Source organism: Monodelphis domestica, chromosome 4 (assembly GCF_027887165.1).
Source record: "Monodelphis domestica isolate mMonDom1 chromosome 4, mMonDom1.pri, whole genome shotgun sequence".
Lineage (NCBI taxonomy): Eukaryota > Metazoa > Chordata > Mammalia > Didelphimorphia > Didelphidae > Monodelphis > Monodelphis domestica.
In genome coordinates, this window is record NC_077230.1 from 344,293,665 (window position 1) to 344,319,283 (window position 25,619).

Genomic DNA, 25,619 nt, shown 5'->3' on the forward strand with positions numbered 1-25,619 from the left:
TGGAGTCAGAAGAAACGAGGTCAAACCTCAGATCAGCTGCTACTTATTACATGTGTGACTCTTATTACCGGCGTCATTTTGGGGATGGTGCAGCTAGGTGCCTCAGTGGATAGTTTGGAATTCTCATCTTCCTGAGTTCAAATTTGGCCTTAGATCTTACAAGCTGTGTGTGCCCCTGGTCAAGTCACTTAACCCTCTTTGCCTCAGTTTCCTCATCTGTAAAATTCTAGAGAAGGGAATGGCCCACCACTCCAGTATCCTTGCCAAGAGAAGCCCGGATGGGGTCATGAAGAGTTGGACACGACTGAGAACAACTGAACAACAGCGACGTGTATAAAATAGATGCTTCATAAATGTTTGTTCACTTGAATTAGGTTTCAGACCAAGAATTCCCCAGGACGAGTCCCGTGTTCGCCCCTCCCAGCCACTTTTTGCAGTTTTGGCGTCTGCTCCATCTGCTCAGGCTCCAGGTGCTCCTTGGGCAAGGGGCTGAGGGGGAGGCAGGTGGGGGCCTGGATGGAGGCCAGGTCTCCTCAGCTGTGTTAACACTTCCTTGGCTGCCCCTGCAGATGGTGTCATTAAGATCCTGCTAAGGCCGGCTGTGATTCAAAGGGGAGGAGGGAGAAGGATCAGCCTAGGAAGGAAGCAGAGCCCATGTGGCAGTGAGCAACCATCTTTAGGAAAACCGAGAAACCTTTTATTAAAAAAAAAAAAAACCCTCACCTTCTGTATTAGAATCAATCCTGGGTATTGGTTCCAAGGCAGAAGAGTGTAAGGTCTAGGCCATGGGAGTCAAGTGACTTGCCCAGGGTCACACAGCTGGAAAGTGTCTGAGGCCAGATTTGAACCCAGGATTTCCCATCTCTGGGCCTGGCTCTCAATCCACTGAACCACCCAGCTGCCCCCCTGAGAAACCTTTGAGGGCAGGTTTGGATCTTCTCTGCTCTCAGCCCACAGCATAGCAGAGCATAGCTGTGCTCGAAGTGGACCTTGGTACAATCTGAACTGACTTGGGTTGAATTGAATTGACTTGGCTTTCCTGAGAAAATGCTGTAGAAAGGGGGGAGGGGGAAAGCAGGGAGACCTGCTTTCTAGTGTATGCTCTGCCCTAGATTTGTCTAAAGTTCAAATTTTGCCTTATTTTCTGCCTTATTTTCATAATGTACAATATAAAGGAATTGGACTAGGTGATAAGGCCCCCTTCCAGCTCTATTCACACTGGCTTTGGTTCTAACATTTCAGAGTGTAAGACTCTAAAATTTAAATTTAAATTTTATTGTGGTGCTGTGGAAGGAATGCTGGATATATAAAGCCAGACAACCTGCTTCCAAGTGTTCACTTGGATATTTACTACCTTTGGACTTTGTGACTTAACCCCTGTAAGTCTCAGTCTCCTCTTCTGTAGAATGAAGGGAGTGAACTCAATGAGCTTTATTTTATTTATTTATTTTTAAACCCTTACCTTCCATCTTGGAGTCAATACTTGTTATTGGCTCCAAGGCAGAAGAGTGGTAAGGGCTAGGTAATGGGGGTCAAGTGACTTGTCCAGGGTCACACAGCTAGGAAGTGTCTGAGGCCAGATTTGAACCTAGGACCTCCCATCTCTAGGCCTTCTCAATCCACTGAGCTACCCAGCTGCCCCCTAGATGAGCTTTAAATTCCCTTCTGGTTCCAAGTCTCTGATCCCATCATTCCAATTTTCTAAACTTCTAGAATGTTCTGAGTTTCTTGAGTCTGCAATTCTGGGTTTCCATGTTCTCCTGCTCGTCATTACACTCGCCATACTTTTCCTGGTTCTCTCAGTACCTGCCTTTATGCTCCCTTCCCTACCATCCGGGGCATCCTGGGGTTCCTTGAACCTTCTACCTATTCCTCTCTTCTTGGTTTTCAGCATCCTGAGCCTGCCCTTCCTCTTCTCTTCCAGTACACAGACACAGACAGACAGACACACACACAGTATGGAATGACACATCCAGAAGGGCATGAATGAACTCCTGTACCCCCAAACCTCAGCTGTGCACCTGAGCTGTTGGGCCAGGGTGGACACGATGCGCATCTATTTGTTCAGAGTCTTCAGTGCCAGGATTGCTTTAGTCAGCCTCATCTTACTTCCTGCGTATCCGATTCACAGAGTCAGTTGCAGAGCTGCGGCTCGGGTGCATTCTTTCCCCAGCTAGGACTTAACTCAGTTAACACGATTTTTGTAGAATCCCAGGGCTGCGGATTTAACCCTTCAAGATCATTTAGAGTAGATCATCCCCTGACTTCAAGAATTCATTCCAAGTAGGTCAATCTTTTCTCTCTCTCTTTTTTAAATCCTTTCTGTCCTAATGACAGCCCTAGGGCAAGTAGGGCAAGGGCTAGGCTAGGTAAAGTGACTTACCTAAGGTCACACCACTAGGAAGTAAGTGTCTGAGCTTAGATTTGAACTCAGGTCCTACTTAGTTGCTCTCTCTTAAAAAAATCATTTCTTTATCTTGTCTTTTCTGTTTTTTAAAGGTCTGAAGAAGGAGATATTTCCTTGGGTCCCTTTCTAACTCTATCTTGATTAGCAACATTTCAAGCTGTGAGATTTATGTTCTGGCCCTTGAGAAGGGAGAAATATTGAAAAGAGACCTGCATTTGGAAGCAGAAGACTTGGGTTTAACACTGAGACAGGGGTAGACACTGACCTGTTATGCCACTGATATGGGAAAGTAAGGACCCCCTCCCCCCCTAACCAATACAGGTTGGCACTTTTTCTTTGATCTTTTAAGAAATATACTCTTGCTTTCTATCTTCATATCAATTCTAAAACAAAAGAGTGGCAAGGGCTAGGTAAATGGGGTTAAATGACTTGTCTAGGGATACACAGCTAGAAAGTATCTGAGATCAGATTTGAACCCTGGCACTCTATCCACTGTGCCACTTAGCAGCCCCCCTGTAATTTAGAGAACTGCTTAGAGGATGGAGAGGCGAGTTCACAGGCAGCGTATGTTAGATATAGGACTTGAACCCAATTCTTCCTAGTTTTGAGGCTGAATCTCTTACATACTTTGCCTTTGACTTCTCACTTTGATACTTAATAACTAACACAGGCTTTAAAGTTTTCAAAGCACTCTGAATATTTGTTCAGTCATGTCTGACTTCTTGTGACCCTATTTGGGGTTTTCTTGGCAAAGATAATGGAGTGGCTTGCCATTTCCTTCTGCGGCTCATTTGACAGATGAAGAAACTGAGGCAAACAAGGTTAACTTGTGCAAGGTCACCCAGCTAGTGTCTGAGGTTGGATTTGAATTCAGGCCTTCCATTCTATTCACTGAACCACCTAACCACCCTCTAAATATACATTGTCTCATTTGGGCTTTCTTTGATATTATGCAGTGATCATAAGTGACACAAGCTTTAGTGTTAGGACACTCTGAGTACACTCTCATCTGAGCCTCCCCACGACCTACATTTTCATAGTTAAGGGAACTCATAATCAGAAAAGTGAAATAACTTTCTTTGGTTTTGCAATAGTAAGTGATGGAGATGAACTTTGAACCCAAATATTTTCTTTTGGCTTTCATTTTTTTTAAGTTTTGGAAAATTTTATTTAATTAATTGATTTAAAATATTTTTACATGGTTACAAGATTCTTGTTCATTCCCTCCCCTACCTCCATCCCCCTACTGTAGCCAACAAGCAGTTCCACTGGGTTTTTACATGTGTCCTCAATTAGAACCTATTTCCATGTTGATGTTTACACTAGGGTGATCATTTAGACTCTACATCCCCAATCATATCCCCCTCGACTCATGTAATCAAGCAGTTGTTTTTCTTCTGTGTTTCTATTTCCACAATTCTTCCTCTGAATGTGGATGGTTGAACCCTTACATTTCTGACTGTTGGTCTAACACTTGATCCACTCTATCATCCTGCTTCTTCTCACTGTGCCTCTAATTACCTGTATAATTTTGGGAAAATCGCAGGCCTGCTGGCTTCAATTTCCCTGTCTTTGAAATGAAGTGTTTGATTAACTCATCACCAAGATCCCTTCCAACTCTCTTCCTTTGAGCCTTATTGCAGCCTTTATTTTTCTCTCTACCAATTGCCCCTCTCATTCTTCTTTAGCTCTTATCTCCCTCAGGTCTATACTTTGCACGGTTTCTCTTGATCCTTACAACAAAGGAGAAGCTTTCATCCCCATTTTATAGTGGAGAGAACCAGATTCTGAAAGAACTTGCGACTGACCCAGGATCACCCTGCTATTAAGTGTTTGAGGCCAAATCCTGCCTCAAGTCCAGGGTTCTAGCCACTGTGCAACCCAGCTGCCTCATACTCCTCACCCCTTTCTTCCTCATGCCTTTTCTCTTTGCCATTAAGAGAAGACTACTGGGTTTCTCTAAAGCTGGCTTCCAATCCTGCCCATGCTACCTAGTACCTTGGACAGGTCCCTTCTCCAGTCTCACAGTCTCAGTTTCCTCATCTATGAAAGAAGGAATTGGGTTTAGTGATCCTTCCTGAATGAAATCCTTTGATCCTTCTCTCATCAATCCACATATATTTATTGATCCTTTATCCCTATGACTCTCCCTCCTCCTTTTTTCCTTTTCCTGCTTCCATTTCCATTCAACATTTTTTAAGCATCTTCTATGTGAGTGGCATCCCCCTCTCCCTGCTATCCTTCCTCCCATTTTTCCTGCTGCCTTGTTGAGTGCTGAGAATTTCTTTGGCTCTGACTGTGCTTTGAGCTCTCTGGAGAGAAGGTGCAGAAACTATCTAAATAATAAATAAGGTAAACAGTAAAGGGAGCTCAGACCCAGACCACAAAGCTGATCCCCATGTGGGAAGGGCAGGCTTAATGGGGGTGGAAGATCGCTGGAGTTCAATTTCCTGCTTGTTGATGAGGTGCTTTTTTTTTTTTTGCCAGGGTCCATAGTAGTGGAGGAATGTGACTGGAAATGAGAAGGGGTTAGGTAGGAACCTCCACAGATGGCAAAAGGGGGAAAAGGAATACCCTCTGTTCCATCACTCCCTCTCGGGCTCCCTCGTCTCATCTATTCCCCATCGTCGCCTCCCTTTGTTCTTCTCATCCTTCTTCCAGAGTGCTCATCTGTAAAATGGGGAGAATGGTGTCTGCATCATTTCCCTCACAGCCTTGATGTAGGGATCAAATGGAATAATAGAAGCAAAGGGCTTTGGAGACTTTAAAATGTTTTCCTTGTGTCAGCAGTTGTGCAGTAGGGGAGAAAGTGCCAAGTCTGAAGTTAAATTTGGCTTGAACCATGCTTCAGATACTCCCTATCTGACTAGGGTAAGTCACTTAACCTTGCCTTGGCCTCACTTTCCTCATCTGAAATGGGGAGATAATACTTCTTGTGGTTCCAGCCAGAGGAAGTGGATTCAAATCGAGGGTGTGTTGGAGCCAGCTCATGCCAGCTTCGATACTGTGATTAGTGTTTAGAGTGAGCATTTATACCTCAGAAAGTGACAAAAGTTACAAACCAGGACTTGAATGACAATTTGGTTGAGCATCTATATTTAATAACATGTTAATGATTTTAGAGTAAACTTAAACGTTTGTGGTCTGTACATTTTCCCGTTAAAGGGCTATTAAACAATTGCCATCTTTTTTTTGAGCTTTTTAATATAGTTTTATTTTAAAAATATTTTCCCAAGGTTACAGGATTCCTTTTCTCTCCCTCCCTTCTTCCCTCCCTCTCCCCAAGAGCTAACAAGCAATTCCACTGGGTTATATGTGTATTATCACTCAAATCCTATTTCCATATTATTTATTTTTGTAATAGTCATCTTTTAAAACCCAAACCCCAAATCCTATGCTCATATAAACAAGTGATAAATTATAAAACAATTACCACTTTGATTCAGTCCCATAATTTGCTGCTTACTACCTGTGTGACTTTGAGTAAGTCACTTCTTCAAAAATCTAAGTCTTCATTTTCTCACTTATAAAATGAAGGGATTGACCCAAATGGCTTTGAGGTTCTTCTAGCTTCCAGTATGAAACTTCCTTGTATTACCTTAGGCAAGTCACCTTCTCCAGTCTGGGCCTTTTATCTTGCTGCTACATCAGGGGTTTATAATAAACAATCGCCAAGGTTCCTTCCAGCTCTAAATCTTTGAAAGGGCTATCTTAAAAGGTAGTGAGTTCCCCATCCTTAGAAGAATTCAAGCAGAAACTTATCAGAGGTGTTCTGAAGGGGATTCCTGCTTGTTCTAGATGAGAAGCTTCCAAACTCGAGGTGTGATTTCGATGCTGGAGATTTTTTTAATGCTCTAGTCTCTCCTTCCTCCGGCCCTGCGGTGGCATTGATGAACTCTGAGGGCTGCATGCACTTCCCATCATTTGTCCTAGGCTTCACGGGTAGGAAGAACTGGCTTTACCCCTCCCCGGAGGCTGAAGAGGAGAGAGAGAGCAGAGAGTGCAAAGAGAAGGCAACGCTATCTAATGGATCCAAACTAAAACACGAACATCTCTAGCTTCCCTGGGCCCTGGAGACTTGGAATAAAGGGAAGGGTACAAACCAAGAGAGGCTGGGAAGCCTCTGGCCTCAGATACCTTAGCTAAACCCTTACTTTCTCTCTTAGTCACAATTCTAAGACAGAAGGGCCAGGGCCAGGCGATTGGGGTTAAGTGACTTGCCTACAGTCACACAGCCAGGAAGTGCCTTCAGACAAATGTGGTCTTTGGTCTGACTGCCTCTAGGTCTAGAGGTCTATCCACTGAGCTTCCCCAGGCCTCAGATAGATACTAGCTGGGTGCCCCAGCACAAGTCACTTAACCCTGTTTGCCTCAGTTTCCTCATCTGTAAAGTGGATAATAGAAATGGAAGAACACTCCCATAACTTTTCCAAGAAAACCCCAAAATGGGGTCGTGAAGAGTTGGACAGGACTGAAAATGACTGAACAATAACAATTTGAGAGTAGAGATTGTTTCAGACTTTGGACTTCTATCCCACAATGCAACAACAACAACAAATCTATAAAATTAGGAGATTGGAAGTTGTGAGATATATATTAGAGAGAGAGAGAGACAGACAGATAGACAGAGACAGAGAGAGAGAAACATCAAAATTGTATGACTTCTGGAGTTGAATTGAGGCTTGAGTTTGAATTTCAGGCCTGCATCTTTCTAGATTTATGACTTTATTTGATCTCTCTGGGCCTAGTTTTCTCATCTATACAGTGAAAGGGTTGAACTAGATTGTTTCTGGGGTTCCTTTTGACTCTAAATCCTATGCTGTCATGATTTTGGAGAAGGTCCTTCCAGAGATTTCCCAGCATCACCCAGGCATCCATCTCTCTTGGCTCCCTACTCTGATACCCTCTGTAAGCTTTTCAGTGCCTTTAGAATGTTCTCACTCTGACATTCAAGGCTCTCTCTAGTTTGATGCCTGCTTCCTTTTCTAGCCTGATGTCACATTGCTCCTCCTCAATGTCACCCAGTACCTCTGCTTTACCTGGAGGATTCTTTTTAAGACTGAAGGCTCAAAATGACTTTGGAATTTAAGCATTTTTAAAAATGCTCAGCATTTTGAGAGCCAGATTTAGGGCTGATTGCAAGAGTTGTCCAAAAGTAGAATGGGGTATCCTGGGAGAGAGAGACTTTGTCCCAATTCGAGGCCTTTAAACCAAGGGGATTTCAGGTATAAGGTAGATTAGAGAATCTCTAAAGTCCCTTCTAATGCTCAGATTCAGGTGATTCTGTGGGATCCTTCTAAAATGGATCATACACATCTCTGCCTTCTTCAGTACCAAATTTAGAACTTTTTTATCCTCTTTATGGTGATTTGGAACATTGTAAAGGACATCTTTGATCTCTGGCCTATAGAATACAGGGTGCCCTCCAGGACCCCTGAGATATATGTCACTGTTTGCCTGTTTTTGTATTCCATGGACTCAGAAGTGTGGGTTTTGCAAGTTCTTTTGTCTGCCTTTTCTCCATTAGGTTTTCTGTTTTGCTAACAATGACAACAATAATGGTCATCATTTGTATAATGCTTTAAACTTGTAAAATACTTTATATGTTACCTCCTTTGGTCAAAAATAACTGGGGAAGTAGGTGCTATTATTGTATAGTCCTGTCTGATTCTCTGTGACTCCATTTGCAGTTTTCTTTTGCAAAAATACTGAGTGGTTTTTGCCATTTCTTTCTGCAACTCATTTTACAGATGAGGAAATGGAGGCAAAAAGTGTGAAGTGACTTGCCCAGGGTCACAAAATATCTGAGGCTGGATTTGAATTCAGGCCTTCCTGAATCTCTATCCACTAAGCCACCTAGCTGCCTAGGTTCTATTCCTATTTCCATTTTAGAGAGAAGAAACAAAAATAGAGATTAAGTGTCTTCTTGCCCAGGGTCACACAGTGTTTGAGACAAAATTGGAACTGGAGTCTTCCTGACTCTAAGTCCAATATACCCTATCCATTATGCCCCATGGTCCTTTTCCCAGCTGTCAGTATTCAGGCCTCTAGGTGCTCCTTTCCCTTTTTTGAGTGGTTGTGATCTGGGGTGTTGAGAACACAAGTCATTTTCTTCTTTTTAGTTTTGTGTTGACTTCTGAATAGCATGCATGAACTTAGGTGCAGAGAATTTGCACCCTTTCTTTTGGATGCCCAGGAAGACCTCTCTTATTAGACTTCTCATTCTTGGAGTCAGCATGCTAGCCCAGAGACAGACAAGTGGAGTATGGAGAGTTAGGCAGTTCTGGGAGGCAGGAAGCCTGGGTTCAACACCAGCTTTGTTACTAACTTGCTGTGTGACCTTAGATGAGTCCCTTGCCCTCTGTTGATGTTATTTTTCCTCCTCTGTAAGATAAGGTCCTTTGACAAGATGATCTAAGATTTGTTCATGTTTAAGAGTTTGTGAGTGTAAATGAGGCAATATTTTTGCCTGATAACTTAGGGCATGGGGAGAAAAATCCCACTTGTAATGATGCTTGATTAAATAAAACTTTGGAGGGTTTCTGAATCAATTAAGCGATCAATAAGCATTTATCAGGGCTGCCTGTGTCCCAGGCAGGAGAGTCAATGTGAATGGGGAAGGAGAACAATAGGTGCTCATGGGTAGAGTAAAAAATGAATACAAAGAACATTTGGAAATGCTAACACCATCAACTGGGTGAGATCAGGAAAGATCTGTGAGTAATGAATCAAAGAGGAGACTTCGCTTGTGATCCTGGAGGACTGGCAGTGGTAGATGCAGGATGGTAGATGGTAATGGGGAAATTTGAGAAAGCAGTGTCTTTTAGGGAAGAGCCAATGAGTTCTGTTTTGGAATCTGAGTTTGAAATACTTTCTGGACATCCTGTTTAAAATGGCTCATACAGGGGGCAGCTGGGTAGCTCAGTGGATTGAGAACCAGGCCTAGAGATGGGAGGTCCTAGGTTCAAATCTGACCTCAGACACTTCCCAGCTGTGTGACCCTGGGCAAGTCACTTGACCCCCATGACCTAGCCCTTATCACTCTTCTGCCTTGGAACCAGTACACAGTATTAATTCCAAGACGGAAGGTAAGGGTTAAATAAATAAATTAATTAATTAAATGACTCATACAGTGTGTTAAGGGTAAAAATTAGAGTCCTTGTCACAGGAAATGACAGGAAATATAAAGGCAGTTCTTCACTTCCTGTGTCTCACATATACCAATGGTGGCTTAAACTTGGCTTTGGACAAACCAGGGGGTCAGTCAGTTATTTCTGATTTGTCACTTGCTAGCATATACCCATCATAGGCCATCCTCCCCCCACACTTAATCCTTAAATGGGGGTGTATACATTCCTGGTTGCTAGAATTCTAAAGACTAAGCAGGGTGGAGTCAATCTAAAATTCATAATTGCTGGTGATGTGGTACTGGAGCTGAAGAGTTAGACTGGGGCTCAATACAGAGATTTTGGACTTGTAGGAGCCCATGGGAACTTTGCAAGGTCACCAAGTTAAGAGAGTGTAGGGAGGAAAGAGAAGAGGATCTGGGATGGAGCCTGGAGCTTCGGCCACAGTCAGAGGGCATCAAATGGCTGATGATGTAGCAAGGGAGATGGAGAAGGATCATTTAGACAGGTTGGAGAAGAACCAGGAGAGAGCAGTGTCATGAAAGCCCAGAGAGGAGAGAATCCAGGAAGTGGTTGGGGGAGTGAGTAGTAGCAGAGAAAAATTAAGAAGGGTGAAATCTGATAAAAGGCTATCCGATCTGGCAATGAAAAGATGGCTAGGAACTAGGAAAAGAGCAGTTTCAGTTAAGTGATGGGGTTAGAATCCAGATTGCAGAGTGTTTAGAAGAGAATGAGAGAGAAGTTAGCAGAGGTAACATGTATAGTGTAATATATGACCAGAAGGAGGCCGCATATACTCACACTGGAGAATGAGAGAGAGAGATTGAGATTTCCTGTCTACCTCACTCCTGTCATAATGCAAGTGTTCTGTAAACCTGATAGTGTTTATATAAACATGGATTACTGTTAAGGAAGGTTCTCTCTAGAGCACACAGGGCAAGTGGAATTCCTGCCTTTGCTTGAAGACCTCTACTCAGTTGGACAAGATGGTCTCTGAGGGTTCCTTCTGACTCAGATTCTGTAATCCTGTGACTTTGGCACCTGGAATGGGTAGCTCATTCCACCTTGGGGCAACCCTAAGTGGTAGGAAGTTTTTCCTTATGTCCAGACCAAATTTGCCATTGTTTTTCAGTGTCTGTCAGCTGCCCCTGGTTCTGGCCTTTCCTGCCAAGTAGAATGGAGTACGATGTAAGGTTTCTTTCCTTGGACAGGTGTCATCTTCCCCCTCTCTCCCCATCTTCCCTTCTCCAAAGTTTTCTCTTCTCCAGGCTAACCCACTCCCAGTTCTTTCAAATGCTCCTTCTACAGCAAGTGGAAGTATCCTGGCATTAGGGGGTAGTGTTAGATTTAAAATAGTTTTGAGTGTTAAATAGTTGTAGATAAGAGAGGTTTACAGTAGAGAGCTGCCCTTGCTCCCAGAAGTCCTAGGTTCTGTGGCTTTGGGCATGTTACTCGATCTTGAGGCAACTTTCTAAGACTTTGAGTCTCCGAGAAAGTACCTCTCTGCATTAGTAGAGGGAAATTTCTCACTGGACATCCCCTAAACCAAAGAAATCCCAGTTCTGCTGACTCTCTAGTACATGATCCCAAAGCCCTTCATCCTGGTCACCTTCAGGAAACAGTTCTCACAAGGGACAGAGGCTTAGATGGGGTGCCAAAATGCCAGGCGTAGATAAGCCCTTTAGGAGTGCAGTTGGGGTAAGAAAGATGTGCTAACTGCCAACAGTCCTCTGCTCTACAAAGCTGATGAGGCAGGAAGGCCACTTGCCAGCCTCTTGTTAGCCAAGGCTGAGTATCTGTGTGTTCTTGGAAGTAATGGAAATGCATTTCTTTCTGAGAACCATCCCTTTTACCTCTCTCCCAGCCCTTTCCCATCCATTATCTCATTTTGTCCATGGGGGAAAATTCAATTCAATTCAATTCCACTGTATCCAGTGCCCACTTCTTGGAAGGCTCTGCTGGGGGAATAGAAGTGGCTGGAGGATGTTTTATATTTTAAAGGGCCTATGATCCCATTGCCGAGGATCTTCCCCCCAGCCCTTCAGGCCATAGCCCTTCTATGTTTCCTTGTCCTTCCATTAATCTGGTCCTATCAACATTCTGAGGATTATCCTCTCTTCCCATTGCATGGAATTTCTGTGGATACCAATGGGAAAGAGGGCTGCCATTTGGTCATGCCAACCTTTGGCTAGATGACCCATCTACCTCCTTTGCTAATCATATTCTCTGAGAGAGTGTGATACAGAGAAAAGGGTACTGCTTTTGGAGTCAGGGGACCCGGGGGTTCAAATACACCCTCTTTCATTGACTACTGTTTGTGTCATTTTGAGCAAGTGGATTTACCATCCATCTTGGAATCAATACTGTGTATTGGTTCCAAGGCAGAAGAATGGTAAGGGTGAGGCAATGGGGGACTTGTCCAGGGTCACACGGCTGGGAAGTGTTTGAGGCCAGATTTGAATCCAGGACCTCCCATCTCTAGGCCTGGCTCTCAATCCACTGAGCTACCCAGCTGCCTGCCAGTTGCAGGATGCCCATTTTCTTGGAATTGCTCTGATTGATAGGAAGTTTTTTCAAAGAGTGAGGCAATCTGTCCCTCTCCTCTTACCCCCACCTTGGTATATAATTGTATTATGTCAGAGCTAGAGGATTTTTCCTTTATTTTACAGGTGAGGAAACTGAGGTCCAATCAGTGACTTATTTAGTGACAACTTCATCCTTTTACAGATGAAATCATTAAGACTCAGGAAGGTTAAATGATTTACCCAAAGGTCACATGGATATTAAATTTCAGAAATGGAATATGAACCCAAGTCTTCTCAATCTACTCCTTTCATTGTTGCCCTTTGGAGCCACATGGAACAAATCTGCTCCCTCTGCCCTGTAATAGTTAAAATAGTTGGAGCCTTAAACTGTTGTAGATAAAAGAATGGGAGTTATAAACTGTAAGAGTTAAAATGGTTGAGGTTGTAAACTGTAGTGAGTTAAAATGGTGGAAGATATAAATTATGATAGATATAAGAGTGGGTGAGTAAATTTGACTGCAGAAAATATGTTTCACTACAGTGTCTTGGTTTTTTAATCAGATATAAGGTGGTCGCCAGGGAAATATTCCCAATTGTTCAAATACCCAAGTCAACTGGGTTTTATAGAGATTTTTAATTAATAATATAATGAGGAATTAGAGAAAGAGAGAAGAGTAGGAAAGGAATAATTATGAAGGGCCTCAAGCCAATATGGCCTAGACCTGAGTCTTAAGAGAGAGAGAATCAGTCAGTCTTTTATCACTCACCATAAGATTTGTCTAAGCAAGGGATTCAGAGGGACAGGGTCTCCCCAGAGGGAGTTCCAGCCAGAGTCAGCCTCCCTTGAGAGACCTCCTTAGAGAATTCCTCCAAGAGCTCCTCTCAAGCGATCTCCAAAAGAATCTCCTTCCAAAAGCCCCCAAAAGCCTTCTAAAGCATCATCTCAAGAGCTTTCTCAAGCGATCCTCATCAGAGCTTTCTCCAAAAGGATTTCTTTCTTATATAGGGGGTTTTCTCCTATGTCACCTCCCCTAAGTTCTTCCATCTACCAATCACTGTAGACATTTTCCAAAGGGTGACCCATTCTAAAAACACTGCTGGGTCGACTAATCCCTTAAGGAGAAAACCTCTGAGTAAGTCTGAACCAGAGAAAACACAGCTGAGTCGACTAATCCCCTCAAGAGAAAACCTCTGAATAAGTTTTCACATAGGTACCTAGCATCCCATTGTATCAATTCTAAAAACGGGCATGGCTCGAAGAACTCCTTGCCTCATTATAAGTATGGTTTTAAGTACTTTCATTGTTTAGCAAGGAGTTTTCTCCCCTAAAGCAGTCTTAAGTAAGGGTGGAGTAGAGGTCCTCCCATTTCTGATCCTGGCCAGTTCTCACAATCAAAATGGGGAATGTTCCCAGTAGGGAATTGTTCCAATTGAGAATTCCCCATGGGGAAATTTTTAACATTCACAAGTCTGAGAGATTTCAAGATTTACAGCCTCCAGATATCCCTTCAGATATATGAAGGAAGCCATCCTATTCTCCATTAGGAATTTAAGACCGTTAGGACCTGGTAGACTCTTGGAGGTCATCATTTTATAGGGAGGAAAACAAAGCCCGTAGAGGAAATGACTTATCCAAGGTCACACCATAAGTAGAAGAGCTGTGATTTATACCCAGATCCTCTGGTCTTAAATGAATGTACCCTTTTCTCTCTATGTGTGCCCCCTCTCAGCCTAGACAACTCCAGTCCTTACAGCCTGTCCTCACTGGATGTAATTTCCAGTCCTACATGAATCCCTGCCTCCTGCCTAAGGAGCCAGCCACAGAGCTCAACCCCTTTTTCCCAGAAGAGAATGGGGAGGCCCATCTGCTAGGATCTAACATCTTTGCCATTGAAAGCAAAGAGGAACTGATCTTTAAACAAACACACCCATATTTGAATCTTTTCAATCAAGTGACCCTTGAGTATTAATCTTGGTTGTTTGTTTACACCCTGGCTAAGGCAGGGACACCATCTCCTTAGCCGCCCGAGGCTGTCTCCCGCAGACCAGGCTGTGGGGCTGAGCAGCTGCTTCTTTCCCTGCCTGGCTGAGGCTCCTCTGGGTCCACCTCCCTCCCTTAGACTCTAGGCTGCAGCTCCCTGGGGGGATGTCATCTGTTGAAGGATGTCTTCTGCTTGTTTTCCTTCTGTCTACATTAGGCGTGACAGAACCGTTTTCCCTCCAGGGTTGGATGGGAAGCTTCTCTTCATCCCTGTTTTCTCTAGAAATCACAGGATCCTCTATTTAGACGTGGAAGGGACTTGAGTCCAGCTTCCTCATTTGTAAGATGAGGGAAATGGGAAGGCCCAGAGAAGCCCTCACAGCACACAGGTAGCAACAGACAAAGGCTTTGAGCCCAAATGATCCAAGTCAGATTTTCTACCCACTATACACCCTGCCATGCTTTATCTGAGAAGCATTGCCAGAGATCACCTGGTCAATGTGTTCCGTGGACAGAGCCCTGGACTTGGATATTGGCTCCATCAGTCATTTGCTTTTCATATTTGGACCGGTTGAACTTTGTGTGTTTCTAGGAAATGGGGAGCCTAATCCTTCTGGAATTGCCTGCTTCACACGTTTGTTGGCAGGGTAGGGGAGCATTTTGTAAAACCTGAAATAGCTATAGGGTTATAGGATGCTATTTTGTCTGATTCACTCTCCAGACTTCTTACCTCATGGCCACCGCCTCCCTCTCAGGATTGCTGTTGGGACTAAATAAAATAAAATAAAATATGTGAGGCACCAAATAAATGTCAATTATTTTTTGTTATTTTCCCTTACAGAAAGAGCTCACAAGTCTAATAACCCAGGTGATTTGTAAGGGACTTTAGAGATCAGCCAGGACAGGAATTCTTCACCTTGCCTGAGTCCTGGACTCCTTTGTCAGTCTGGAGACACCTGTAGATCTTTTCTCAGAATGTTTTTAAATGTACCAAATAAAATACATGGGATTACAAAGGAAAATAATTATATTGAAATAGTTATTTCTTAAAACCAAATAGAGGAATTCATAATACATTAAATATTCATGATTATATGATAATTATATCAGTACACAATATAGTACAATCATATTAAATTAAAATGATATAAAATTTAATGAAAATATTATGTTTAAATAATATATGATATAATAAATATTTAATTCCAAATATATTAAAAATATAGGCAAAAACAAGTTTGCAGACTCTAAAATGGAGAGCCCCTGAACTAGTTTGACCCTTCCATTATACAGAAAAGAAAATGGAAGGTTCTAGACAGGACAGGATATACCTAGCTTTTGGTGGCATGGGGCCTAGAGTCAAGGACTCTTGCTTGCTTGTTCAGGTCTTCTGCCTTACTCAGTCTAGTTGTTCAGGATTTGTTCAAGGATGTCTCTTGGAAGCTGGATGGGGGACAGATTATAGAAGGAGGAGACTGTCCAGTTAGGAGAATTCCTGTTGGTGAAAAGGATACGGTTCTGCTCTAATTGTGTATTGTGAGTGGATCCTGGACACAAACATTCTCTCTCTCTCTTTTTTTTTTTGAATTGAAAAATTGTATTTCATTGATTTAGAATATTTTTCTATGATTACAGGATTCATGTTTTCCCCCTTCCCCCTAGCCAATGAGTAATTCCTCTGGGTTTTACATATGTCATTGATCAAGACCTATTTCCATATTGTTAATATTTGCATTGAGTCTACATCCTCAGTCATATCCCCCTCGACCCATGTAATCAAGCAGTTGTTTTTCTTCTATGTTTCTATTCCCACAGTTCTTCCTTTGGATGTGGACAGTGCTGTTTCTCATAAGTCCCTCAGAATTGTCCTGGGTCACTGCATTGCTGCTAGTAGAGAAGTCCATTACATTCGATTGTACCACAGTGTATCAGTCTCTCCTGGTTCTGTTCCTTTCACTCAATTCCTGGAGGTCTTTCCAGTTCACATGGAATTCCTCCACTTTATTATTCCTTTGAGCACAATAGTATTCCATCACCAACCTATACCACAATTTGCTCAGCCATTCCCCAATTGAAGGGCATCCCCTCATTTTCCAATTTTTTGCCACCACAAAGAGCGCAGCTATGAATATTCTTGTACAAGTCTTTTTCTCCATTATCTCTTTGGGGTACAAGCCCAGCAGTGCTATGGCTAGATCAAAGGGTAGGCAGTCTTTTAGTGCCTTTTGGGCATAGTTCCAAATTGCCTTTCAGAATGGTTGGATCAATTGATCAATTCACAACTCCACCAGCAATGAATTATGTCCCAACTTTGCCACATCCCCTCCAGCATTCATTACATTCCTTTGCTGTCACCTAGCCAATCTAGGTGTGAGGTGATGCCCCAGAGTTGTTTTGATTGGCATTTCTCTGATTATGAGATTTAGAGAACTTTTTCATGTGATTATTAATAGTTTTGATTTCTTTATCTGAAAATTGCCTATCCATGAACATGAGCATTCTTAAGGAGAGAGGATCAATAGGCCTTGGCCATGATATGGGGGATGAGGAAGAAGGGAAAGTCAAAGTTGTTTTGAGCTTTAGGCCTTGAATGACCAAAAGGATGCTTAGGCCATCAATAGACAGAGATTGACGTCAATTAGGAGGAGAAGAAGGTAAATTCAGTTGTCGGCCTTTGAGTTTCAGGTTTGGGCAGGATACCTCTGTGAAATCTATCTGACAATCAGAACTGGACCTGGGTGAGGGGGGAGGTCGCAACTAGAAATGCAGATTTTTGAGTCACTTAATTTGGTTAAATTTCAGTTCAACTCAGCAAACATTTAGGGAGAAGCTGGGGGAAGATATGGTGCTCATTGTCCAGTGCAGGCTTTATATCTGGTTCTGGAACTGGGAAAATATGAGTTTAAATCCCAATCCAGACATTTAGCATCTCTGTGTCCCTGGGCAAGGCACTTCAACTCCACTTGTTATATGGGATTAATAAGAGCGCCTACCTCATAGGATTATTGTGAGGATAAATGAAGATTATATGTTTAAAGTGCTTTAAAAAGCCGTGAATATTTTATTAGCATTTGAGGGATGAGATACAGAGACAAATAACTGTTATAAAATAGTGGAGTTAGGCTAGCAAAGTGCAGTATGGAGTTTGAGGGAAGGAGAGGAAAGGCATTACCAGCCTGCGGGGCTGGAAAAGCTTCCTGGGGGTGGTGAAATTTGAGTTGGACTTTCAAAGATGGATTGAAAAATGCAACTCAAAAATTCTTCAGGCTTGTCTAGCAAGCACAGGCTAGAGCTTTGGTGAAGTCCTGATCTTTCCTCTGCCACAGGGTCTGCTTGGATTCTTTAGCAAGAATTCTTATCCTGGGGGCCATGAACTTAAACATCTTTTTAGTTCAAAAAAGACGTTAAAATTATTTTTATATATAATTGGGGGAATAAAATATTATAATTAAAAAACATTTTGTGAACTGTGTTTCAGTATAATTGGTTTCCTTTAAAATCTCATGGATTTTTATTTTATGCTTTTTGAGAAGGGGTACATGGGTTTCATCAAATCACTCAAGGGGCCCATGATTCCTTCTCTAGAAGTTATCCTGCTGTATGTCACAGAGTCATTGACTTTCCTCAGGCCCCAAGTGCAGGCTCCTGGTGTGCCATCATGGTAGCTAGGTGGATAGAGTTCAAATCTTGCCTCAGATTCTTATTAGCTATAAGCCACATAACTTGCCTCAGTATCCTTATCCACAAAGTAAGGGGTTTGGACTAGATGGCCTCTAAATCATTGATCCTATGATATCTTACACCTCCTCTCACCCCAGTCCTAATTAGAGTGATGCAGAACCCGTAAAAAGGATGGCAAAGCACTTTGTGGATCAATGCTAAATAATAGCAGCTCAGCAGGGCCAGCTTTAGCAGAAGATGCAATTAACAGGAGCTGCCTGGAATGGGGACTGGGCGGAAAGCCATGGGGATGAGCCCCTCCGGGATGCAGGCCTGGATCTCCTGTTCCCAGGCTCTCTATAGCAACATCTTAGGGACTAAGCTGAAGCTCTCTCTGAAGTCTCTGAGTCATGTCATCCTAGCATTGCCATCCTGGGGACTCTTAGCATCATCCTAGATCTCCAGTTTGGGAGAGCCTTTGGAGAGCATCTGTTCAGAGGATGCAGGGCTGATTGAGACCTTTGGCATCGTGGTCCTTTGTCTCTTCCTCTCTGAAATGAGGAAAGTTAGAGTGTTTACATAGAAGGTTGTATGGTTTTGTTGGAGCCCTCAAAGGCATGAGGAAGGAGAGTCAGAATATATTTGGACGCCAGGATGACAAAGATGTTTGTCATTGAGTCATTTCAGTTGTGTCTGATTGGGGTTTTCTTGGCAGAGATACTAGAGTGGCTTATCATTTTCTTCTCCAGCTCATTTTACAGATGCAGAAACTGAGGCAAACAAGGATAAGTGACTTGCCCAGGGTCACATAGCTAGTAAGCATCTGAGGCCAGATTTGAATTCTTGATGATGAGTCTTCTTAACGCCAGGTCCATTTCTCTATCTACTGGGTCACCCAGTTGCCCCAGGACAAGGATACAACTGGACTGTGGAGAGAATAGATTGTGTTGGATCTAGGCGTTGGGGAGGGAAGATGTGGATAGAATACATAGAAGCCTGCTGAGACCCCATCTACTTTTAGACTGAGGAGTCTTTGATTTAGTCCATTTTCCTCTTTATTTTTATTTATTTTTTAACATTCTTTTTTTGGGCTTTATTCATTTATTCATTCATGTATATATGTATGTATGTATGTATGTATGTATGTATGTATGTATGTATGTTTGTTACAATACTCACTTTATTTCCCTCCCTGCCCTCCACCTACCCTTCCTGCAGCCCACACACAATTTCATTGGGTATTACTGTTGTCCTTGATCAGAACCTATTTCCATGCTTTGTTGTTTGCACTAGGATATTCATTTAGAGTCTACATTCCCAACCATATCCCTTCGACCCATGTGATTAAGCAGTTGTTTTTCTTCAGTGTTTTTACTCCCACAGTGTTTCCTTTGGATGTGGATAGTGGTTTTTCTCGTAGATTCCTCCAAGTTGTTCAGGGTCATTGCATTGCTACTAATGGAGAAGTCCATTACATTTGATTGTGCCACAAATCTGTCTCTGTGTACAATGTTCTCCTGGTTCTGCTCCTCTCACTCTGTATCACTTCCTGGAGGTCATTCCAGTTCACATGGAATTCCTCCCCTTTGAGCACCCATTTTCCACTTTAGCAATGACTTCTTTTTTATTTTTAAACCCTTATCTTCCATCTTAGAACCAAAAGTATGTATTGATTCTGAGGCAGAAGAGTGGTAAGGGCTAAGCAATGGAGGTTCAGTGACTTACTCAGGGTCACACAGCCAGGAAGTATCTGAGATTTGAAACTAGGACCTCCCATCTCTAGGCCTGGCTCAATTCACTGAGCTATCCAACTGCCCCCATTTCCCTCAAAAAAAAATTAAATTAAAAATCTTCCCTGTTAACAAAAGTTTTTTTCTTCCTCTAACTTTCCCTCTCTCCAAATTGGAGTTGGGGAAAAAGAAAAATAAAGCTCTTGGAACAAATTTGCATAGTTGAGCAAAATAAATTCCCACATTGACCAGGTCCAAAAAGAGCCCCTTCTAAAACATGCCTGGCAAGTGGTCATTCAGCCTTTCCTTGAAGACTGAGAAAGAAGGAGATTCCATCCCACCCTAACACTGCTCAGTCTGCTTTTGGACAGTTAGACCATTTTTCCTTTTATCAAGTCTAGTTCTCTTCATGGCAACTTATTCCCACTACTTCTGGTTTTTGTCTCTGGGGCCAAAGAGAACAAGTCCGATCCCTCCTCAACAAGACAGTTTTGCAAATAATTGGAGACAGCTATCAGGTCCTCTCAGAGACTTTTCCCGTCATCCTTTGCCCTCTTCCCTTCTCCCCTGACAGATGCCTGGGAAAGGATGGAATCTGCCCTGGTCTTGGGCAGAGCCTCACCTGTCCTCCTCTGAGGCGAGGCAGCAGGAAGGGTACCAAGCTGTGACACTTAGAAATTAGCCATGACCAGGTGAGGGAGGTGGATGTCAGGGTTGGTGTTAATGTCTCCCGAGTGGTGTCCTATATCTGAGGCTGATGGAGATGTAGGTGTGTTGTATTCCTCCCCTCTGGGGCCCCAACCATTGGTGGTCAGAGGCCGACTAAGAAAAGCAGAGGGTGACCCTGGAATGGGGCAGCTCCTAATTGGAGGGGGTGCACTATGTCCAGGCTCTTCCTGGGGCCTCCAAAAAAGAATCTTGCAAAGCATAGGCTATTAATGGTTGACTTAACTGGAAACCTATAAAGGCTCAAGGAAGAATTCAGTCATTTTCCATTTGTGACCTACTGTTTATACCCCATTTGGGGTTTTCTTGGCAAAGATCCTGGAGTGGTTTGCCATTTCCTGCTCCAGCTCATTTTACAGATGAGAAAACTGAGGCAAATGGTTATGTGCCTTGCCCAGGGTCCCCCAACCAGTAAATATCTGGGGTCAGATTTGAACTTGGGTCTTCGTGACCATAGACCTGGTGCTCTATCCACTGTTCCACCTGCCTTAATAAATGTTTATTGCCTTAAATTGGTGGAAGACCTTCATTTCCTAGAACAAAGAACATTCTACTGTTCTGAGGCTTTGAGTCCCTGAGGCTTTCCCCAGATGAAGGATCTCCTAGTGCAAATGAATATAGGCCCATCAGAGACCCCAAATGCTGGGGGAATGTGGGATAGGGGTGTGTGAATAGAAATGTGCTGGATCAGAATAGCATGTGGTCAATCAGAGAATTGGTCAATCAATCAATAAACCTTTATGAAGCCTTGCTAGATATGTGCTAGGTCCTACATTTGGTACTAAGGTTAAAAAAACAAAAATGAAGCCATCGTTGGCCTCAAGAAGTTTACATTCTACAGGAGAAAACAACATGTACTTGCAGGTCTATACAAAGTAGATGCAAGGTGATTTTGGTGTGAGGGACACTAATAGCTTAGGGGGATCAAGAAAGGCCTCCATCAGTTAATCAATTAATTAACATGGGTTTGTTGGGGCAGGTAGGTGGTTCTCTAGATAGAGTGCCAGGGTTGGAGTCAGGAGAACCTTAGTTCAAATTTGGCCTCAGATACTTCCTAGCTGTGTGACTCAGAGCAAGTCACTTAACCCTAATTGCCTAGCTCTTTTCACTTTTCTGCAGAAGGTAAGGGTTTTAATTTTTTTAAAGCATTTGTTAAAGATCGAGGTCCCTTCTAGTTTTAGATTGAGGATTCTTTAACTTAGTCCATTTCTCTCTTTAGAAAAAAAAAAAGAAATTAATAATTTTTTTCCTGTTTCTCCCTCTCACTTTCCTGTTCCCTAAATTGGAGTTGGGAAAAAGTAAAAACAAAGCTAGGGTCTCTTCTAAGCACTGGGAATAAAAAGACAAAAATGACACCACAACCCTTGCCCTCCTTCAACTTATGTTTTTTTTTCCTATTTGCAAAATCTAATTTAATTAATTAATTTAGAATATTTTCCCATGGTTCCATGATTCATATTCTTTCCCTCCCCTCCTCCCACCCTCCTTCCCATAGCCAACAAGCAATTCCACTGGATTTTACATGATCAATTATGTTTTGATGGGGAAAACAGCATCGATATGGATGGAATGGGGGAAACCACACGCCAGGCACTCTGCTAAGTGTTGGGGACACATATATAAGCAAGCAGAAAGCTGGTGCTTGCCTTTAGGAAGCTTTCATTTCTAGTGGGGAAAGATAGCACGGAAAAGGGAGCTGCAAAGACAGGGCAGGGGCCAACGATGTGGAGCGGAGGGGACGAGGTTTGGAGGCCAGAAGCTCAGAAATGGGGTTGAGACAAGAATGGAGTCAGGGATGGAAGCCACAGAAGGGATCTGGGAGACGTGGGAGCTCTCAGAAGGATATTTCAGGCTGAGCAGGCTATAGGAGTGGTGGTGAGCCGTTCCAGGGAAAAGGTATATTTATAAGCAGATACATATGCATAGTATGCTTATCTGAATAAAGATATCGGATATATACAGGATGAATGGAAGGTTGTTAGGGAAGGGAGCACACCAGCAGCTGGGGAGATCAGGAGAGGCTTCAGTGCCTTCTGAAGTCGTGAAGGAAAGCAGGGCTTCCACGAGGGGGAGGCGAGAAGAGGGATTGATTCTTGGCATGGGCACGGAGGTGGGAACACGACTCCTGTAGGGCCATTGTGGATGGATTTCAGAGTGTGAGGAGGAGAGTGATGTCTGAGCAGGTTGGACGAGATCACCTGCGGTCCTCTCTGTCTCTGAGAGGATGGAATTCTTCCTGGTGGCAGGGGACTAGCCACAATGATCTTCCCAGATCATAGATTCAGGAGAGAAATGAAGATTCTGAGTTGGGAGGAAGTCATCTTCCTTGTCTTTTTTTGTGGGATGGGGAGCATCCAGGTCTGGCCTTTGAGATGAATTTGCAGCTGTGACTCAACCGCCAACCCACAAAGTAAAAATTTTATAAGGCCTCTGACTCTAGGAGCCTTGAGGGTTTGTACATTGCCAGAAAAAAAAGAAAAGGTTTCTTTAAGAAATCCAACTCCTCCCTCTCTGTCTTACTTCTTCTACTCCCCCTAGGCCTTCTCTTTTCTTCCTCATTAGCCCCTGAAAATCTAAGGAAATATGGATCGTGGCTTGTGGTAAGTTTGGCCAAAGTAATCATTGAATAAATGAATGAATGAATGGGAGAGAGTGAGAAGGAGGGACTGGCGAATGGTTCTTAGCCTTTGATGCCTCAGGGGCCATCTTTATCAAAGAAGTTGCCCTTGAAATGGAGAGCCTTTCCCACAGTTTGGAAGATCCAATGGAAGCTTTGACCCTTTAAAAATGGGGTTATGCATTGGAAGTAATTTTTTAGTTATATAGGGATTGAAGTTGCCGAGGTTGGCTTTAGGAGTATTACTATATTTTTATTTAAATTTTTATTATGAATGTAAACAACAAACATGAACTTCTTTTTTTTTTTTGAACCCTTACCTTCTGTCTTAGAATCAATACCAGGTATTGGGTCCAAGGCAGAAGAGTGGTAATCTTGACTTAGCTACTCTTGAGTTTTGTGACCTTGAGTAAGCCATGTCTTCTCTCTCAATCTCGACTTTCTCCTTTATAAAATGAGGGGATTGTACTTGGGGATCTCTAGGGTCTCTTTTAGCTTTAGGTCCTGTGATTCTGTCATGGATCAGAGATTGGGTAGGGCGGTGGCCAGGGAATAAGGTATGGGGAGTGCCAACCTTTATTCTGGGAGGTGAAATAGATAGGACTGCAATGGAGAGCCCAAGAGTTATCGATGGGGGAGTAAAGGGGAGCAGTAATGATGTCATCCCTTTATCAGTGTGAGATTTACAAAGTGCCTTTCTTACCAGGTGGTAGTTTTGCACCAGGATTATTATCCCTATTTTACAGATGGGGAAATTCAGGCTCTAAGAAGTTAATTGGGTGCTCAGTGAAAAGTGGAATCAAGATGTCCTGGGTTCAAATGTGACTTTGGACACTTCCTAGCTGTATGACCCTGGACAAGTCACTTAACCCCCATTGCCTAGCCCTTATTGCTTTTCTGCCTTGGAACCAATCCGCGGCATTGATTCTAAGACAAAAGGTAAGGGCTTAAAAAAATAAAGTAATTTGGAATGGCGGCAGAACTATATTTTGGATGCCCTTGAGAGACATGTCAGGAAGTTGACTCCTTGAGATCTCTTACTGCCAGAGCATTATAGGATACTCTGGATGATAATAGAAAGAAGCCTCATTCAGGGTAGGACACATGGAATCTGGCAGCTCAGAAATGGAAAGAACTTTAGAGATCAGAAGTCCATCTTACAACTTGTTAGATCAGGCAGAGAGAAGGGGATATTTGCTCACATTTCATACCATTATTACAAATATTTTTGTATTTGCATACAAATACAATTAAGTTTTGCAAAGTGTTTTGTAAATATTATTCCAGTTGATCCTCACAATAACCCTGGGAGACAGAGGCTATTATTATCTTCATTTTACAGTTGAGGAAACTGAGGCAGAAAAGGGTGAATTGACTTGCCCAGGGTCACCCTCGTTAGCAAGCATCTGAGGACTTCAGATCCAACTTTCTGTAATCTCTGCTTGCACCTTCTAGTGATGGAATTGCTTCAGAATAGCAACCAGCTCACTTTCCTATTGAGCTTTATTTATAAAAGCTCTTTTCCTCCTTTGGGTGCGGTGGCCATTAGTGATAGCCCAGGGAAGGATCCAGGGCAGGAATTCAGAGAATCAGAGAAACTCAGAGCTGGAAGGGAAAAGCCAGTGCAGGAATCTCTTGGACTCTTCTCCTGGAACCTCCATGATGGTGCTATAGCCAGCCTAGGCTCCAAGACCTCTCATGCTGGGTCATCCATGACCTTATTACGCTATTCCTCCGCTCAGAAACTGTCAGGGAACGCCCCGTTGCCAATTCACTGAAGTTCTAACTCCTCGCCCTGGCATTCAAGGTCTTTCACAATCTGGGTCCAACCTACCTTCTAAGCTTATCTCCAAATAAGCAGTCTTCCTCAGATACTCAACTTTCTAGTCCAGCTGGCTTACTTTCTGCCTCGTCCTGCTGTCACTCCCTTCACTTGTGCTAGGAGACTGGCACCTTGTTGGCACAGTAGATGGAATACCAGCCTTGGAGACAGAAAGACCTGAGTTCTAATCTTGACCCAGAAATGTACTGGCTGTGGGATCCTGGGTGAGTCATGTAATTTCTCTTCATTTTAGTTTTAGCATTGTGAGAATTAAAATTAATATACAATAACTCAAGTATTTATACGATTTATTAAAATAAAAACGAGTTAAAAGGGAGCTAACTAACTTCAGCTGTGATCTCCATAAAGAAGAGGAAGAGGGAGGAGCCCACAGAAAGTTATACAAATGTGACCACTCAGCGTGGTGGAGAGAGGAAAGGAATTCTGGGAAATACTGAAGGACTTCTGGGGGATGAAGTCCAAGGGTTCAAAATTCTAATTAATACAGCATCTGTAAAATGGGGATACTAATAGCACCTACCTCCCTGGGGTGGTGGTGGGATAAAATGAGATAATACATATAAAGTACATCGCAAACCACAAAGCTCTCTATAAGTCGTCGTCGTCGTCGTCGTCGTCGTCGTCGTCGTCGTCGTCGTCGTCGTCACTGAATCCTCATATCGAGTTCCTCAGTGACAGGGTTTAAGCTTTCCTGGATCTCTACTCTATTCTCATTGCCTTCTTTAGCATGTTGCCTTAGAAAGTGCCTCTGGAGTCTGAAGACCTACCTGGGTTCGAATGCTTTCACTACCTGTGTAACCCAGTGCAATTCACTATAATCGCTGCTTGCCTCAGTTTCCTCATTTGTAAAATGAAAGAATTAGACGAGATTACCTCCAGGATCCCTTCCATCCTTTGAAGACTAGGACTGTTGTTTGTCTTCCTCTTCTCTTTCCCTCCTGCTGGAATATCAGTATCAAGTGGCCCCTTCCTTGACTCTAGGAACCGTGTGACTTTCCAACTT

General features: G+C 43.0%; 1 protein-coding gene across 19 annotated transcripts in view; it reads left to right on the forward strand.

Moving 5' to 3' along the window:
* The window catches only part of ARRB1 (arrestin beta 1), a 141,858-nt gene that overhangs the window by 56,858 nt on the left and 59,381 nt on the right, over positions 1–25,619 (forward strand). Inside the window, exon 1 of one of the 19 annotated variants that reach the window (XM_056794971.1) lies at positions 24,308–24,819. The exons of 17 other annotated variants lie outside the window; for them this stretch is intronic. In XM_056794971.1, the coding sequence (XP_056650949.1) occupies positions 24,743–24,819 (77 nt within the window). In that variant the 5' untranslated portion in view covers positions 24,308–24,742. Of the gene's footprint in view, positions 1–24,307; positions 24,820–25,619 lie in introns of those variants that run through there. One more of the 19 variants, XM_056794967.1, reaches the window with a different exon arrangement.